Source organism: Orcinus orca, chromosome 15 (genome assembly GCF_937001465.1).
Source record: "Orcinus orca chromosome 15, mOrcOrc1.1, whole genome shotgun sequence".
Lineage (NCBI taxonomy): Eukaryota > Metazoa > Chordata > Mammalia > Artiodactyla > Delphinidae > Orcinus > Orcinus orca.
This window is the reverse complement of record NC_064573.1, coordinates 47,233,663-47,251,792: the sequence shown is the minus strand read 5'-3', so window position 1 is coordinate 47,251,792 and position 18,130 is coordinate 47,233,663. Positions and strand designations below refer to the sequence as shown.

Here is an 18,130-nt window from a genome sequence, read left to right as displayed (position 1 = left end):
GAAGGTCTCCCCAGCTCAGCACTCTGCCTCCTCTGAGAAAGTTCGTTCCTCAGGAATGAGTACCTAGAAGCCATGTCTGTGTTGCCGCAGCTGATTGGCTAAAGCACCAGCATCGGAGCCAAGTGGAGCCAATCAGATGGTCTCTCTGTGGAACCAAAAAAGGGGAGAGAGACCCTGGCATTGCTGGGGCAGAGCCAGGTTAAGGGCAGCAGTGTAGAAGCCCACAGACTCCCACAACCAAGGTCCTCAGAGCTGCCCTGGTGTTTCCACCCCTGAGAGAATGTTCCCACTAATTCTGTGAGATAAACGAGAATCCTTCCCATAAATCCTGCCTTCCTCTTTTCCTTAAGCTAGGACATTTTGCAATGTCTGGAGACATTGTTGGTTCTATAACTGGGAGGGGTTGGGTGCTACTGGCATGTAGTGGGTAGAGGCCAGAGATGCTACTCAACATCCGACAATGCATGGGACAGCCCTACCACAACAATCATGTGGCTCAAAACGTTAATACTGTGAGCTGAGAAACTCTGAGCGAGACAGGAATCATTTTTGTTGCAACTACAGGAACACAGAACGTACCCTGATTGAATGGTCACTCCTAGCATCATTAGTGGTGACTCAACCACATGCGTTTGCTAATGTGACGTAATATGAAGTACCCAACGTCACTGGGGATGTATTCTCACCAAAATATTTAACTTAACCCTATCAAGTCTTTAGATACAAGTTGCAGTTTACAGGAAATGAGAGGTTAGCGTAATGAGCTCACATGACAAAGCAACCAGACAAATCCAGATGGTGGGACATTGTGTAGGGCAAGTGGCCCGCTCTCTTCAGCAAGTCAGCATCATATAAAAAGGGACTATGCTAGATAATAAAAGGAAGGGATATAAAATAACTAGGTTCATCGAGGTCTCGGATCAGATACCAGCTTGGAAAAACCACACAGAAGGGACTTTCCTGGTGGCTCAGTGGATAAGAATCTGCCTGCCAATGCAGGGCACAGGGGTTCAATCCCTGGTCCGGGAAGAACCCCCATGCCGCAGAGCAACTAAGCCCGTGCACCGCAACTACTGAGCCTGTGCTCTAGAGCCTGTGAGCCGCAACTACTGAGCCCGCATGTCACAACTACTGCAGTCCGCACGCCTAGAGCCTGTGCTCAACAAAAGAAGCCACCACAATGAGAAGCCTGCGCACTGCAATGAAGAGTAGCCCCCGCTCACCACTAGAGAAAGCCTGCGCGCAGCAACAAACACCCAATGCAGCCAAAAATAAAATAAAAAATAAAGAATCCCTGGATCAAAAAAAAAAAAACACATAGAAAGGACATTCTGGGGGTCAACCAGGGAAATCTGAATATGGTTGCAGTATTAGAGGAAATAAAATTTTATTAAAATGGAAAGGTAGAGATATTGTCTGAAATAAGCATAGCAAAAAGACCCAGAAGCCTATGCACTAAAGTTTTAACATCGGCAATCTCTGGGTGGTGGGAATATACTGTTGAAACTTTTCTTTTTGCTTGTCTATTTTTCCAGGTTTCCTACAACGTACATATACTTCTTCTGCAATATTAAAAGGTTATTAGAAATAACTAATAGACTTTTGAACTTAAGCCAGGGAGAGGTAAGCTGGAGGCTGTCTGCTAGCAAATTTTTCTTTATCTAAGAAGGGGAGACATCTATCCAGAGACCACAAAAGATGTTAGCAACATGCAGGCACTTACCAAAGGGGTTCAGAATAGAAGCCTAGAGAGGGGTAATTTTGTGGTTCCCCATCAAAAAAGGAACCAAAGCTCTGGACTCCTGATGTGCTGGGAACTCCAACTGTGTGCATGCGTGTGTATATGGGTGTGTGCACCCACACACGCCCATGCATGCCTGGGAGTGAGCAGAAAATAGAGCAACAGTGAACAAATCAGTATAATTAGGGGTGAGGGGAAATGAAGGGAAGTTTTATTATTATCCATAATAAAACAAGGCAGAGAAGTTCTACAATCACTTATCTAGAGAACAGATTCCAACGCCTTTCAGTGGGAGCAGCGCACAAGCAGCTGCCACTTAAGTGGTGTTCTGAAGTATGAAATTATCTAAATTGTTAAATGGGTATCTAGCTCAGACAGCACATTTGCAGAACGAGATTTTCAGGGTCGTAGGATGCTGTGATTTCAAGATTTCACGCATTTGCTCAACCCAGCATTAAATAGCTGGAGAGGGGAGCAGGTCATCAAGGAATGCTCTCCCTGCAAACCCAGTAAGAAAGATTCTCTCCACAAGCCAAATGCCGTGTCCCTTTTCCAAGGTCAGGAGATAAACTCTGCCAAGGAAGAAAGCACTATAGTGCTGCTCAGGGACGGGCAGACAGAGCCCATCTGTGTGCGCCCACGTTTGTGATTCGCACGGACTGCGGTGGATGCACCTCCATCATCACCTGTTCTTTGGCTGCTCTGCCAGGTTCCAGACTCCCTGTAATTTACAGCCTGTCTGTCACCCAGAGGTTCTGTGGGAAACATTGCAGGGCCCTGGGATACGTGAGTTTCATGTGACATGCTTTTTGTCTTTTTCCCCAAGTGTGGGCTACAGTTAAAACCTTAGGCAGTTAAAGGGTGTGTTCTGTGCTTAGAGTTGATGAACAGCAGGTCTTTCAGAGCTCTGGAATCCCAAGGGAGCACCAAAGGTACAGAGAAGCACCCATCCCAATCCTAGCCAGGGGTAGGGGGCTGGGGGTGGTGACTGGGTGAGTCCTCAAGGGATTGTCCTCTGGAATGGGCCACAGCTTATCTCCCATGCAGTTTTTCTCTCCCCAGCATCTAACCTGAATATTCTTGGAGGAAAAATAATGCCTGCCACATTTAAATGTGTTTAAAACACCTAGCTCTGTTTCTGGAACATACTGCAACTAAAAACAAATGGCTATTATCATTTTCTGACTGTAATTCCCCATAAATTGTTTTATATTCCCTGGAGTCTGCATCTCTTTTTTTTTTTTTTTTTTTTTTTTGCGGTACGCGGGCCTCTCACTGTTGTGGCCTCTCCCGTTGCGGAGCACAGGATCCAGACACGCAGGCTCAGCAGCCATGGCTCACGGGCCCAGCCGCTCCACGGCATGTGGGATCTTCCCGGACCAGGTCACGAACCCGTGTCCCCTACATCAGCAGGCGGACTCTCAACCACTGCACCACCAGGGAAGCCCTGCATCTCTTTTAATCATGGAAATTATAAGTTAATATATTACCCTGACAAGTAGCTTAGGATGATGATATTACATACATACATGTTTTATAATTTCCATTTAGTCCTATATGATTTTAAATGGAAGTGTAGTGCCTACTTATAGTTAGCTTCTGGTCTCCTATGATTCTTTTGACCTTTTTCGGCTGTGTTTAAATTAATTAATACTAAGTAATTATTACGTGTCCAGCACACAATGTCCTCTAGAAAAATCTAAAAATGATCCTGTTTGTGAGACTCTTACAAAGTAGTTAAAGGGTCAGGATATACATACAAAATATCCAAAGTTCAAACATAAGGAAGTATATGACCAGGTATGAATGAGAATCTGGTTTGAATGTGAGACTCACTTCATTCATTTACTCATCCATCCGTGTATTCATTCACTTATGCCACAGATATTTACATGTTACTACGTGCAGGGCTGAGCTAGTGTGACAGACACTGCTGGCTAGCTTCCCCAATAGCTATGCCCAAACCCTTAGCCTTTGCCCATTTCTCTCACTGTAGAGGTTGAAAAAGAAAAAAATTCACTTTTTCAGCCTCTTTTGCAGCTAGGGGAGGTCAGTTCTAGCCAATGAGATATAAAGAGAACCTGGGAATCTTCTGACAAGGACGAAGTCTTGTGAGTTATAAGCCTTCTGTCCCCTTTTCCTGCCTTGAATGAGGATGTGATGCCTGGAGCTGTGGCAGTCACCTTAAGACCCTGAGGTGACAAGCATGAGGCCAGAACGTCAACACTGAGGATGACAAAACAAAAAGAGAGAGTCCTGTCCTTGATACCATCACTGAGCAGATACCACTGCCAACAGCCATGGACCTCTGATTTCTTATGTGAGAAAAATAAATCTCCATTAGTTTAAGGTGCTGTTGATTGGCTATTTCAACACTTGTAGCTGAAAGCATTTGCTAACATACAGCTGGGTACATAGCGCTAAACAACAGAGACAAATAATTACAAATACACTGTGTGTGACCACGGAGAAGCGGGGATACAGGCAAATCTAAGCTAGAGTAGGCACATGATGGCTTAGTGATGAATATGATGAGCCCTAAGTGACAAATTAAGGCCAGGGAAAGAGCAGCAGACAGAGTGGGCTGCTCTGAAGGGGAACAAGAAGATGGTGCGGCACATGTGTAGGTTAAGAGCCGGGTGAGGTAGGCAGGGGCCTTGTGCGCTCTGACAGGGATGTGCTGCTTTGCTCCATGAACAAGGAATGGGAAACTCCTGCAGAGTCTGAAGCAGGAGCAAGTCACTATACACGATGTGTTTTTAAAAGTGTCCCTTGGTGAGGGATGGGGTGGGAGATGGAGGAGTGGGAGAGAGAGGAGGGCATAACTATAAAAGGGCAACAGGAGGGATCCTGGCCATGATGGAAATGTTCTGTACCTTGACTGTGACAATGCTGACATCCCAGTTGTGAGGTTGTAGTATAATTTTGCAAGATGTTACACTGGGGGGGAACTGGGTAACACAGGATCTCTCCATTATTTCTTACAGCTGCATGAGAATCGACCATGATCTCAAAATAAAAAGTTTAATGGAGGGCTTCCCTGGTGGCGCAGTGGTTGAGAGTCCGCCTGCTGGTGCAGGGGACACAGGTTCGTGCCCCGGTCCGGGAAGATCCCACATGCCACGAAGCGGCTGGGCCCGTGAGCCATGGCCGCTGAGCCTGCGCGTCCAGAGCCTGTGCTCCGCAACGGGAGAGGCCACAACAGTGAGAGGCCCACGTACCGCAAAAAAAAAAAAAAAAAGTTTAATGGAAAAAAGTGTCTCCTGGTTTCAACATGGAGAGTGGATGAGAAGGGGTAAGGGTGGGAGACGGGACACCAGTTATGAAGGGACCCTGAGTCATCCAGAGAGTTGCCGGGCCTTGGACTAGGGAGGGGGGATGAGAGGGGTGAATTGATTCGAGAAGTATCCGGAGGGTACTCTAGGCAGAGCCACCGATGGATGGATGTGGGAGGGTAGGGCCTGGAGCAGGACGGTGGATTCTGGCATTTTCACTGAGATGGATAGGACACAAGCGGAGAGGAGCGGGTTTCACGGTGCTGGCGGCGGGGAGGAGGCGGTGCCCCCCCCCCCCAGCTCCTGGGTGGGCAGCTCGTTTAAGGAGCCAGTGAACTATCCAGGTCACTGTTCTGGGTGGGCGTCTGGAAATGCAATCACCTTCAAATAGGACTAAAGGTGAAATTTCTCTCCTCCACCCACTTTCCCACTCCTAGTGCCTTCCTTCTAGGAAAACACCAGAGAGGAAGGAAATCTTGGCTCTCATTCTTTCAGCCCTTTCTCTACTCGCCGATTGCTCTCCCAGCCCTAACCCGGGAGCCAACGCCTGCCACCCGAGGCGCCGGGTCTGATGAGAGGCTGGGGTCCCTGCCGAAGCCCCGCCCACGCGCAGCAGGCCTCTCCCCCTCCCCCACTCCTTCCTTCCCTTCTGTGCCCAGTGCAGGACTCAGCCCCGCTTCGCATGTCCACGTAGGGCCTCTGCCTGCTTTCTAGAAGACTTCCCTCCGAGCTCCCGTCCGCTGCAGCTGGTGTGCGAAGCGGCCGGCTGTCAACTCTGCAGCGGGGGGTCCCTGCAGCGAGGGCCCCGCTGTCTAAACCCGTCGGCTCGCTCTGCCCTCGTGTCTAAGCAGGTGGGTCCCCAGCCCTACACTGAGGGCTGGAGCCCGGAGAGTCCCCTGTGGCTTCTGCAGACGATGCTCGCAGATGAATGGCGTGGCACGAGGGGAAGGCAGGAAGGGGTAAGTAGAGAGAAGAGTGTATACGTTGAAGAGCATCCTTGAACACCGTCTAGGAAGGCGCCGTATTAGAGACTCGCAATACGTTTTCCTTCCTGAGTTGGAAGAGACCATCCTTGGCAAAGTTGCCGACTTTTGCATTTAGGAGCCACGTTGCACAAACCAACTTCCAATGTCTGTAAACCCTGGAATCCTGCTCAGCACCGTGAGAGGCCCGCTCTGAGAGGCCCCCGGGAACCCCCAACTGGCTGGGGAGCAACAGAGTCACAAGAGTTCCTCCGATTCATTCCAGGGCTGCGGGGAACTGCACACACTCGTTACAGTTATTATGCTCTTATTTTTCTGCCAAATGTATATTGTTTTCATGTAAGTGAAATGCGTACATGATATGACTCTTCTACACTCTCTTTTCCATATGGCTAGTCATCCTTGGCCCATACCCTACAGGTCAAAGCCCTGAAGGAGAGGATGGGTGAGAGCCCCCCCGAACCCCTATTAATTTGGGATCTATTCTTCTAGATCTTTTTCTATCTATTTACACATACATACCCATAAGTTTTTACATAAATAGAAACCTACTATACATATTCTGCAACTTAATGCTTTCACTGAAAAAAATCTTGGTGATTTTTTCCCCCATACATCAACTAATCCATAGTATGAATAGTGTGTAATATTTGTAACCATCTGCCATTGTTGAACATTTTTTGTGTCCAATTTTTACTATTACAAATATAATTATAATAAACATTCTGTGTACATATATTTTTGCATATTTATGTGTTACTTCTAGAAGATAAATTAATAGACATGGAATTGCTAAATGAAAACTAAATTAAAACTACCACTAAATTGTCCTCCAAAAATGTTTACTAGTTTTCACTCCCAACCACACTGTATGTTCCCCAATACTATCTATATATTACCAATTTTTTCATCTTTGCCAATCTGATGGATAAAAGGGGGTATCTCATTTAAGTTTTGTTTCTTTGATACTAGAGAGATTGAATATCTTTTCAAATGTTTATTGGCAATTTCTATTCTTTTCTTTGAGAAACTTTTGTTTACATTTTAAAATGTTTTCCATTGGGTTGTTTGAATGTTTCCTACAGATTTTTAGGAGCTCTTTTATGATGGATATTAATTTTTTGTTGCAAATATTTCAACTAGTCTGACACTTGTCTTTTATTTGTATATGGTGTCTTTAGTTCAACAATTTTTTTCTTTTTTTAAGGATGGCTTCTGGGTAGTAAGTCTTGCTTAAGTAGACTGCCTCATTGCCTGAAAATTATACTTTTGGAAATTCCTTTTTATTTTCTTCCAATACTTTTTATAGCTTTAATTTTTATGTTTATTCCTGGAATTTTGGTGACCTTATGACAGAGATAGGGCTCTGGCTTTACATTTTTTCCAAAGGTCTTAGTGCCAATTGTCTCACTGCCAATTACAGACTATTCCTTTCTTTTCCCACCGATTTGAAATACCACCTTTATAATATATCAAATTCCTACATACACACACATCTGTCTCCAAACCCTGTTTTTCTCCATTGATCTATGTGTATAATTTAGCCCTATCAGGATCACACTTTCTAATCACTGTAGCGCTATAGTATGTTGTGATGTCTGGTAGGACACATCCACTATTGCCCACCATTACTATCACCACCAAATATTTTTTAGCTCTTCTTAAGCATTCTTTTCTTCTACACAAACTTTATAAATGGGTCATGTTTCCTTTAAAAAAATTGTGACTTAAATGGGTTTGCACTGAATGTATAAGTTAATTTGGGCATAGCTGACATCTTTACAATATTGAAGCTTCCCAACCAGGAACAGAGAATGTCTCTTCATCTATTCAATTCTTGTTTTAAACTTGTATGTAGAGATTTGCAGTTTTCTTAATCAGGCTTTGCATATTTCTTAAGTTTATTCCTGGGTGTTATAATTTTTGTTGTTACTGTTAGTGGTACATTTTCCCATTACATTTTATAATTGGCTTTTGCTCTTCTATTGGTAAGCTATTGATTTTACTATATTGACCCTGAATGTGGATGCTTTAATGAGTTCTTTATTAGTTGTAATAGTATTTAATTGATCCTTTAGAATCTTCTATTTAGAGAAGTATTAACAGTTGCAAAGATAACATTTCTGTATACACCCTTCTAATATTAACATTTTCTATTCGTTCTTGTCTAATTTCATTGCCTAGAGTTGCCAGCACCATGTAGGACTAACTTTAACACTTGTTAGTAACTTTAAAAGGGAACGCTTCTAAAATTTTACTGGTAAGTATAATTCTTCCTTTAAATTTCTGGGAGAAAAAGTCTTTATTAAGCTAAGGAGGTTTCCTTTTATTCTCTACCTAAGACTTGTCAGAAATAAGCTTTGAATTTAACCAACTTATTTTCAATCTATTAAAATGAGTTGTAATTCTATTCTTCACATAAAAGCTGTCCTCTTTCGGCCATGTAAAACTTTAATGACCATATACTCTATTTCATTAAGACAATATAACCATGTCAGAAACCTCTGATGCCATTAGAGTTGGTGTATGTTAAAGACGTAGAACTCGAAATATTTTTTGGAGCATATCAAAACAAAGCACGTATTTATGCTGTTGGTAATTTAATATGAATCCCTCACCTTGAAATCATCAGGAATGAGGAGTTTTGATGTTCGTAGAAAATTCAAGATATATCTGAACATCTGTCCATCTCTGTCAATGAAATAGTGCTGTTTGAGACTGTCCAAAACAATGGGCTCTGTACCATCAAAAAGTCTTCCGATTCTGTGATAGGAAAGAGGGAACAGTGAAGACAATTAGAATCAATTGTTCGGCCGCTAAGACTGAGAGCTACTGTTTTGTGTCACTGTCAAAGGTAGCACTTTTGAAGATGGCAGTCCGGGAAAATCACCCACTAAGTAGTTATGGCTCTCTGAGAAATACTGGCCCCTGCTTGATAAATATCTCAAGACCAGACAATTCAAAATAGTCTCAGCCTTTCTCAAGTAAATTCTATTATTCAATGTCTTTTACCTGTAAAGAAGATGTCCTGACATGGTGATTATGGCTAAGTGCTTTCATTGTAATGGAAGATCATGTCTTTCCCTCTGTGTTACTTAAAACAACCCTCTCTGCCATTATAATATATATATATATATATATATACATATATACACATATAAATGTATATATATAATTGCTCCAAAGCGTCTTTTAAACAGATTCTACAAAAAAAGCAATTTTGTTTTTAAGAAATCTGTTTTCTGAGCTTTCCCTACCCATGACTCCCAAATTTTCTAAAAATAAAGCAATGCCTATATGCTAACATCTACATTTAATTATAAAAAACAATAATTGAGAATATCACTCATCTAAGAGAATATGTTTTCCATTAACAATATGCAGTCTAGTTTCCTAGGTCTCAGCAAAAATCATCTGTAACAGCCAGGAATCGTTATAAAATATAAACATTTGACCACCCAAAAAGTATGACCTAGTGCTGAAACATAAGTGGCTATGGGTAATTTTTAAAAACAGGAATCTATAATATGTTTTTCCTCTTTACAGTAAACATTTGAAAAGTGTGCTACAGTTAAAGCATTTTGTATCCATTATCATTTATCTCTTTAAGGAAGGCTGAAACTATACACTTCAGTATATACTCAGTTAATAGAAAGCAGTCACATCTATAGTATGAACAGGTAGAGTGTTGGCTAATGACAAATAAATATCCTGTATCAGAAAGTAGAATTTACACACTTGAAATCTCTTCCTTTGCCAAGAGGTGCATTTGATTTTCATGAACAGTGTAGGCAGGAAAATGGTTCCATTTTTTAAGAAAAGATTTTGTAGAACTCATGACAAGTCTCTCTCTGATTTGGAACACCACTTTATTGCTTTGATGATGATTTTGATTTGAAGATGATTTTGAAATTTTCTAATCTTATTGTTGAAATGGGACAGATGTAATGGTAAATCGACAATTCCATCCCTCTTAAAATACAACAAACCAACCAACAAATAGGAAAGCTGCTCCCTTCCCTCCCCAAAAAGAAAGACTTGTGAATCTGTTTCAATAACAATCTTTGAAAGATAATTAGAAAACTCATGTCCTACCTGAAGGTAGTAAGCGCAAAGAAGAAAGCAACTAATTAGTCAGATCGTATTTTTAAAACTCAATGTATTTCTCTCAACTACTATTTTCATCCAACTTTCCACGAACTGAGGGTGATCATCCAGGGTGTAGGTTACAACCATCCTGGGATTCTTGCACCACATGCTACCTTGTCATTCATTTCTCATAAACACATCAATCAAATGGTAGACTATAGAAAGAAGAGGCAGCGAAACTAAAACACATTTTGTCACGCATTTATACGGTTTCCAGGACAGTTTGGTGCAGGATGGGAAAGAATAAGACTTCTTTGCCTATGATGAAAACATTCTACTCTTCACTGTTAATGATAAATTTACAGTTGACAGGGGAAGAAAAGGGAACTATATTTATTAAGTGTTTTCCAGATAACTTACACTCACCTAAGCACTTTATGTATGCAACAAATCCATTATCCTCCTTTTAAGATGAAGAAATAGGCTCAAAATGATGAGTAACTTGCCCAACTAGTTAAGTAGCATTGGGGGATTTGGGCACAGTCTGTTTGATCTTAAAGGGGCCTCCCTACAATGATTGGAATGAAAAGAATTACCACTGCTGAATGAAAGCTTTCGGTCTAGACTTTTCATTTCTACCTCACATTTGTTCAGCAAGAGTTTTATAATGAAATCCAAGCGTGTACACTGATTATTTTTGTGGCCTGAAGTAAATTAATATCAAAGATTACAAGTCACTTCACTAATGAGATGAAAAGTAAATATTTTATTCTTAAATAAATCCCAGGCTTTTAATTTTTAAATACTCAATTTCAAAATCTAGACTTGGAAGGTCGCCAGCACAGAATGAGTGATTAAATAAATCTTCACGGGCTTCCCTGGTGGCGCAGTGGTTGTAAGTCTGCCTGCCGATGCAGGGGGACACGGGCTTGTGCCCCGGTCCGGGAAGATCCCACATGCCACGGAGCGGCTGGGCCCGTGAGCCATGGCCGCTGGGCCTGCGCATCCGGAGCCTGTGCTCCGCAACGGGAGAGGCCACAACAGTGAGAGGCTCGCGTACCGCAATAAATAAACAAACAAACAAACAAATAAATAAATAAATAAATAAATAAATAAATAAAATAAATCTTCACGGAGTGAATGGGTAAAGCAGTGACTGAGTGAGGAGGGGAATGAGGCTCCGCCAGTTACTAGCTGTAATCTGGGTAAATCAACTTCTCTGCGTCTCCATTTCTTTTATAAAGGTACCCTTTTTCTCAGGGTTGATGAAAAATACAGAAAGAGTCATGGCACGCTCAAAAAGAACACAGCAAAAGCAAGTACCCCAAAGGAGCAAACGAAAACTACAATGTCTACGAAAACAGTTCTTAGAAGCCTGCGGGCACTGTAGGGAACAGGACTGAAGGAGTAAAAGGAAGAATCTTGGCTTAAGTGTACTGATACAGAGCTTTCCCAGACAGGAGAAACGTGTTGTGTAAGCGGCTTTTAGGATACCATCAAAACAAAACAAACAAAACCCACCTTCAGCAGACACGGGAAACTGCGCATAGTTGCAATCAGAAGCGCCTTCAGATCTGACTTGGATGACGTAGGAAAAGAGGCAAAGGAAAGAGGAGGGAAATCTGAAAGGAGACCCAGCGCGGGTGGGGTGGGTGGGGGGGTGGGGTGGGGGCGGGGGGGGCAGGGAGGTGACTGCGACCTCTGGGCGAGGCAGTGGGAAAAATGGAGCCTGTAGGTGGAATCATTCAAGCCGAAAGGGGGTGAGAAGCTGGAAGGACTGGACTCCCCACGTTAGATGAGAAACCCACCGAAGCCCCGGAACCTGCGTTGGTCCGGAACCTTCGCTTCGAGCTTGCGCCAGGCTGGGGAGGGCGCGCTCTGCGGACCAGAAGGTGGGAAGGGCGTGGCCTGAAATTGGTGGGAAAACCCTCCCGCCTTCTGCGCGGGGCGGAAGGAGCTGGAGAGGAGGAGGACGGCGGGATCGGGAAGGAAGAACCCGTGGCCACATGAATGCACATTCCTGGCTGCGGTGAAAGGCCCCTGGGAGAAGAAAGAGTCCCTGCGTTTGGGTCAACAAAGGTTTGAAGTAATAAAAAGAGACACTGCTGCAGATTTTTGCTAACTTTAAAAAGAGGAGGTTTTGAATTTGTGAAAACAATGCGGAAAGACAGAGTGGTGCCAGTGATCGTAAAATGGGGTCCTGGGTCTGTTTCGAGATTGAATGTGCTGTGGAAAAGCATTGTTTGGCTAAGCAAATAGAGGGGAACATCGACACAGGCTGTATTTCTTGTGGACATATGAATGGAGTTACAAATCAACTGCAGTGACTTGTAAACTCTGTTGCCTGAAAACTATGTGGAACTGATTACAGTTTGCTAACCTTGGAGAACATTCCTGTTTTTCAACTGACCAAGACCAAGCTTGCTACGGATGATGTACAGCTGCTTTTTTTTTTTTTAACACTCATTGAACCAAGTGGCAATGCAGGGAAAAACTTCCTTCCACAAGTTTATTTTTTTGACATGTATTTTTTAACATTCTACTTTGGACAGTTTCAAACTTTATGCCAAAGCAGAGAAAATAATATAATGAACCCCCATGTGTCCACCGAGCTTCTAAAGCTATCAATTCTTGTCCAGTCTTGTTTCACCTGTACCTCTATGCCTCCCTCTCCCCCTCTGGAGTTTCTAAGTAAATTGCAAACACACTTTTTTTTTTTTTTTTTTTTTTTTTTGCGGTACGCGGGCCTCTCACTGTTGTGGCCTTTCCCGTTGCGGAGCACAGGCTCCGGACGCGCAGGCTCAGCGGCCATGGCTCACGGGCCCAGCTGCTCCGCAGCATGTGGGATCTTCCCGGACCAGGGCACGAACCCGTGTCCCCTGAATCGGCAGGCGGACTCTCAACCACTGCGCCACCAGGGAAGCCCCCATACTATCATTTTTATCTGCAAATATTTCATTAATTAAAAGAATTATAAAGGTTCACTAAAAAAATGCATTAACAGATATTAAAATACATTCCTCTTTTTTGCTTTTTAGTATTAACTCTGTTGACTACTTTTGTTTATGGTGGAAATAATGCAGCCCAAATCTCCAAGGAAATTAAGCTCCTTTTGGTGGAAAGTTAGTCTGCTTCCTCACTGTGGCTCCCCCTCTCCCTGGCATTAAAGAATGGTCTTAAATAAAAGAGAATATAGGGATAGGACCTGACTTACCTGACTTAGTGTGAATCAATCACTGAGAATTTTTTCTTGTGTAGTCATTCATTTAGAGGACCTGGTTTCTCTAATTTACCGTGACTCAGTTCCTTAAGAATTTCTCTTTCCTTTTTTATTGTGTAGTCATTCAGTTATTCATCCATTCTTTCCACCAATATTCACTCAACCTGGCCATGTGAAATACAGGGGACGCAGTGGAGAATAAGCCACACTCTTGACTTTTGTGGAATTTAACAGTCTGTGGGGCTGGGAATTGCAGGTCAAGTGCAGTGTGATTGAGTGCGCCAGTGGGTATGCAGAGTGGGCTATGGCAGTACACAGGGAAGAAAAAGAAAGTCCACTGGAGAACCTGAATGATATGCAGAAGTTGGCCAAGTACAGGGGTGGGAGGTAAGGTTAGATAAGAAAGGAGAGGGGTAGGGAAGATACAAAGGCTTGAAGCTGGAAAAAAACAGACATGTGATTACTCTCCACTGGGGCCAACTGAAAAATGAGGCTGGGGCAGCAGAAATCAGCTTAAGTCAGATCACAAAGAGCTGTGTAAGCCAGGTCAAGGAGTTTGGATTTGGTTCTGAGGGCGATGGGGACTGATGTCAGGCTACGCTCTCAGCGATGTTAAGGAGAAGAGCTCCTTTAGAAGTGAGACAATCAAAACACTGAAATCACAGCTCCTCACAGATGCAGCTTGTAACTTATCCAAGTCCTGCCTCCTTTGCTTTGCTTTCGACTGTGTCATTTGTATAGAGCAGTGCTTCTTAACCCTGGCTGCACAATGGAATCACCTGGGGACCTTTTAAAAAATACAGATGCCCAGTGCCACATATTCTGATGTAATTATTGGTCGGGCTTGGGACCCAAGCATCTGCATCTCTTAAAAAGCTCCCCAAGGAAGTCTAATGAACAGCTGAGTTGAGAACCAGTGCAAAGGCGGATGAGCAGAGACACTAGAGAGGAGCAAGTCAACGTCGTTGACTGGAGATGCTCTCAGTTAGTCATTCTGTCACTCTGAACTGTCACAGCACTTTTTCTTAAATAGCCAACCACACTTTTAGAGGTGACAATCTCCAGGATGGCCTAGATCAACGTCCCGTTTTACAAATGGAGAAATGTAATGCTCTAGGATGCACAGCTGGCCAGACAGACAGCTGGCTGTAAACCCTCCATGCTGCCCCTGGGGGGATGGGCAGAAGACGGTCACATTGAAGCCCATGGAGGACACCCTCCCACGAGTCCACCAATCAGTAGCATGTTACTTTTCTTAAAAATCTGATTTACAGAGTACTTTTCTATTGAATAATTTTGTTTTCAGAAGCACTTGTGGCTTCATACTTTTTCATGTCTACTAACTCAAGTTAGTAGATTGCCAACCAATTTTCTGTCCTAATATATATACCTAAGGAAGATGGTGAATGAGGTAGAGGGCTGGGTGAAGGTGTGTGTGTTTGTGTTGTGCAGTTGCGTGTGCGTGTGTGTGTGTGTGTGTGTGTCTGTGTTTGTAGGTGTGGGTACACAAACGAGAGGTATGTGGGGAGCTGTCACTGTAGTGGAACCTGGACTCGGAACAGCAGGGAAGGAAGGAGATGGGGACAGAAAAGTCAGCATTGCAACCAGTGGGTCCCCTTTCCTCCTTTCTGCTGAGATGGGAGAGGAAGGATACAAAATGGGTGGAAGGGAAGAGAAGTGCTAGGTTGATATCTCAAACTTTTTGAAATGTGAGGGTTCAATGTTGTATTCTGTTTTTGCATATATATATATATATTTAAATTTATTTATATTTTTGGCTGCGTTGGGTCTTCGTTGCTGAGCGCGGGCCTTTCTCTAGTTGCGGCGAGCAGGGTCTTCTCTTGTTGCAGAGCATGGGCTCTAGGCGTGCACGCTCTAGGCGCATGCCGCGTAGTTGCAGCACGCAGGCTCAGTAGTTGTGGCGCACGGGCTTAGTTGCTCCGTGGCATGTGGGATCTTCCCGGACCAGGGATCGAGCCCGTGTCTGCTGCATTGGCAGGCGGATTCCTAACCACTGTGCCACCAGGGAAGTCCAAGCATATATTTTTAAATGTCCATAATAAAAAGTTTTTCTTAAAAAAAGAGGGAGATTGGGGCTTCCTGCAGGAGGCAACCCTGTGCTGGGTCTTCAGGATCACCAGGTGTAAGGGGAAGGGAGGGCCTTGGAGAAGGGATTTCAGGCAAGAAAGAGCCTGTTGGGTGAGGTGGGCAACACCAACAAGTGAGAAGCATCTCTCTCAAAGGGTCAACCTGAGCAGAGCATGTGAGGGCACAAGAGCTTGGCCGTGGTGCCTTCAGTAATATCTCAGAAGCCCCTGGATGTTCAGCTCTGACTCACAGGCCTGGGTTGGAATCCTGGCTTTACCATCTTCAGGACCAAATCGGTTTGAGTTTTGATTTCTTCATCTGAGGAATGGGATAATACCCTGTCCAAAGAATTCTTACGAGGAATAAATGGATGTCTAATACGAGCTACATTTACCGAGTGCTCCACATGCAGGGCACAGTACTGAGCCTTCACAACAACTCTGCTAGGTAGACACCATCACCCTCGTTTTACAGGTGAAGACACTGCAGCCAGTCCACCAGCGCTGAGGCAGTGGGACTGCAGAGCCCAGCTCAGGGCCACTCCCTTACTGCCCAGTGGTCGCTCTGCCTCTCGGTTAAGCCTGGGCTCCGTAAATGTTGACAGATTTTCATCCTTTGGAGATGACATGCAATGCCCAAACAGAATCCGATGGTATATAAAATCCTGTTGTGCATCTTAAATCGGAAGACTTTTTATTTCTTTGGCTGTTCCCCCGGGCATTCGGGATCTTAGTTCCCAGACCAGGGATCCAACTTGCGCCCCCTGTGGTGGAAGCACGGAGTCTTAACCACTGGACCACCAGGGAAGTCCCGGAAGACAACTTTTTACATCACCTGGTCCTGCTCTTTGGTTTGAGCAAGTGTCTGTTTTAAGATGATTTCTAGGGCAAAGGGCTACTTTTTAAGGTCAGTCCTGGATCAGAGCATCATGGTGTCCCATGGGAGCCCACTTTGGTATTTTCGGCTCCAGCGGTTTCTGTTTTGGCTTCCCCTTGCTTTCTCTGTGGGCAGGCAAGCCCGCACGTGTGCACCAGTCAGCCCCCCAGGTCACCCCCACTGCTCCCAACGGGCTGTTCTATATTTGGAGGTATTTGTGACACACTCCTTTTTTCTCTTGACTTAAAACTCTAGAATATGTTTTCCATTTTACAGTAATAATTACTATTCAGAGAAAACATGTCATAAAACGTTTTTTGAGTTTGTGTTAGGCATTCTGCTAAAAACTCTATGAATTATCTGCTTTAATCCTCACAGCAATGGTAGAGTATTTACAGGTGATACTTCGATGTTAGTGATGGAGAAACTGAGGCGCAGAGCCACCAGGTCACTGCTGAACTATGCAGCCTCCCATCCTGGAAGAGGGAGGGCCAGCCCAGCCTCGACACTGTCTCCGACTCTCAGTGTCCGTCTGTCCCAGAACACTTGCTCCTTTCCCACTCAGACACCTCCTGCCAACCTTTCTGCATCCTGCAGCTGCACTCCAGTTTTCTTGTTTCCAGTTTCTTGTTACATAAGCAAACTCTTTTGCATGTGTTCCCGTTGAATTTAACTTATTTTTGAGTGACTGTTCTTATTCCTGGGATTCTGAGTTAGCCCCAGCTGTTGAAGGAGTGCCTTCCTATATGATGAAACATTCCTGACTCTTCCATTTGTGCCCTCAATCTCCCTCATAAATGGCATGAACTCAGCCCATCCCCGTGTGGCTGTGCTCTCCCAGCGGCCCCACTCTCTCCACCATACTTTGAGGCTATCAGTAAAAACAGGATGTGGAACGGAGCCTGTCCCTATTTCCTCTGGTATCTTACTATCCCAGGCTGTTGGGACTGGCTTACAGGACGTCACAGCAGTCCTTTCAAATAAAATCATCCTATTAATTATATGACACTCGGAGAGGGCTAGGGCGAAGCCAGCTGTTTCTATTTTCAATTTAACAATTTTTTCCTACTTGTAATGGAGCCAGCAAAACAGAAGTTTACAGGGAAGTATTTACATATTTTGCTTAGTACCTAGAAGTGAAAAAACCAGAGGCTTCACACAGTGCTTAATATAAAAAGAAAGAACAAGAAAAATATAATTTACTTAAAGGCGAGGTAAATGCTTTTTGAAAACCTAACAGAAGATGTATGGAAGAAAGTAAGTGAATCTATACTGTCTCCTTTTTACCCCTATCCTGCTACACACACACACACACACACACACACACACACACGTCATTACCGACACCGTTCAAGAGTCTTATGAGTATCATTCAAATACTCAGGAATATTGAAAGGTGGTTGGATGAATGAAAATGAATTATTCTGTCACTGTATGACTTCAGAGTGACTAGGAGGCTTAAAAACACTTTCAGAAACTAGGCTTTTGAGTTTGAGATGACGAAGACAAAGGGAGGAGATTTAGCCCCAGGACTGTGAGTTATATATACCTCCTTAGAAGAAGGAAAGAAAGTTGCTAATTGGACAAGAGTCATGTTTACAGAGCTTCAGAAGGATCTACACATTTGAAAGAATATAAAAAATGTCCACCCTACCCTTTTGTTGGAAACACCGTCTAATTGCCTCTTCAAACCACAATGCACGTTGTACCTGGTTGGCTTTGTACTCTGAGAAGCGTAAGATTTCGAATTGATGTCGCAAGATTATTTACATAGTCACCAAATCAAAAGTGACATGTGAAAAATATGAAGTTTGTATCAGCTCGTGATTCAAAGACAACATTCTCGGGTGTGTGGGGT

At 43.8% G+C, this 18,130-nt stretch overlaps 1 protein-coding gene across 2 annotated transcripts in view; it reads right to left on the bottom strand.

Annotated features, from left to right (window-relative positions):
- Nucleotides 1-18,130, bottom strand: part of KCTD1 (potassium channel tetramerization domain containing 1) — an 89,921-nt gene that overhangs the window by 12,660 nt on the left and 59,131 nt on the right. For both annotated transcript variants that reach the window (XM_004273732.3, XM_004273731.3), the window contains exon 3: nt 8,618-8,762. In XM_004273732.3, the coding sequence (XP_004273780.1) occupies nt 8,618-8,762 (145 nt within the window). The remainder of the gene's footprint in view (nt 1-8,617; nt 8,763-18,130) is intronic.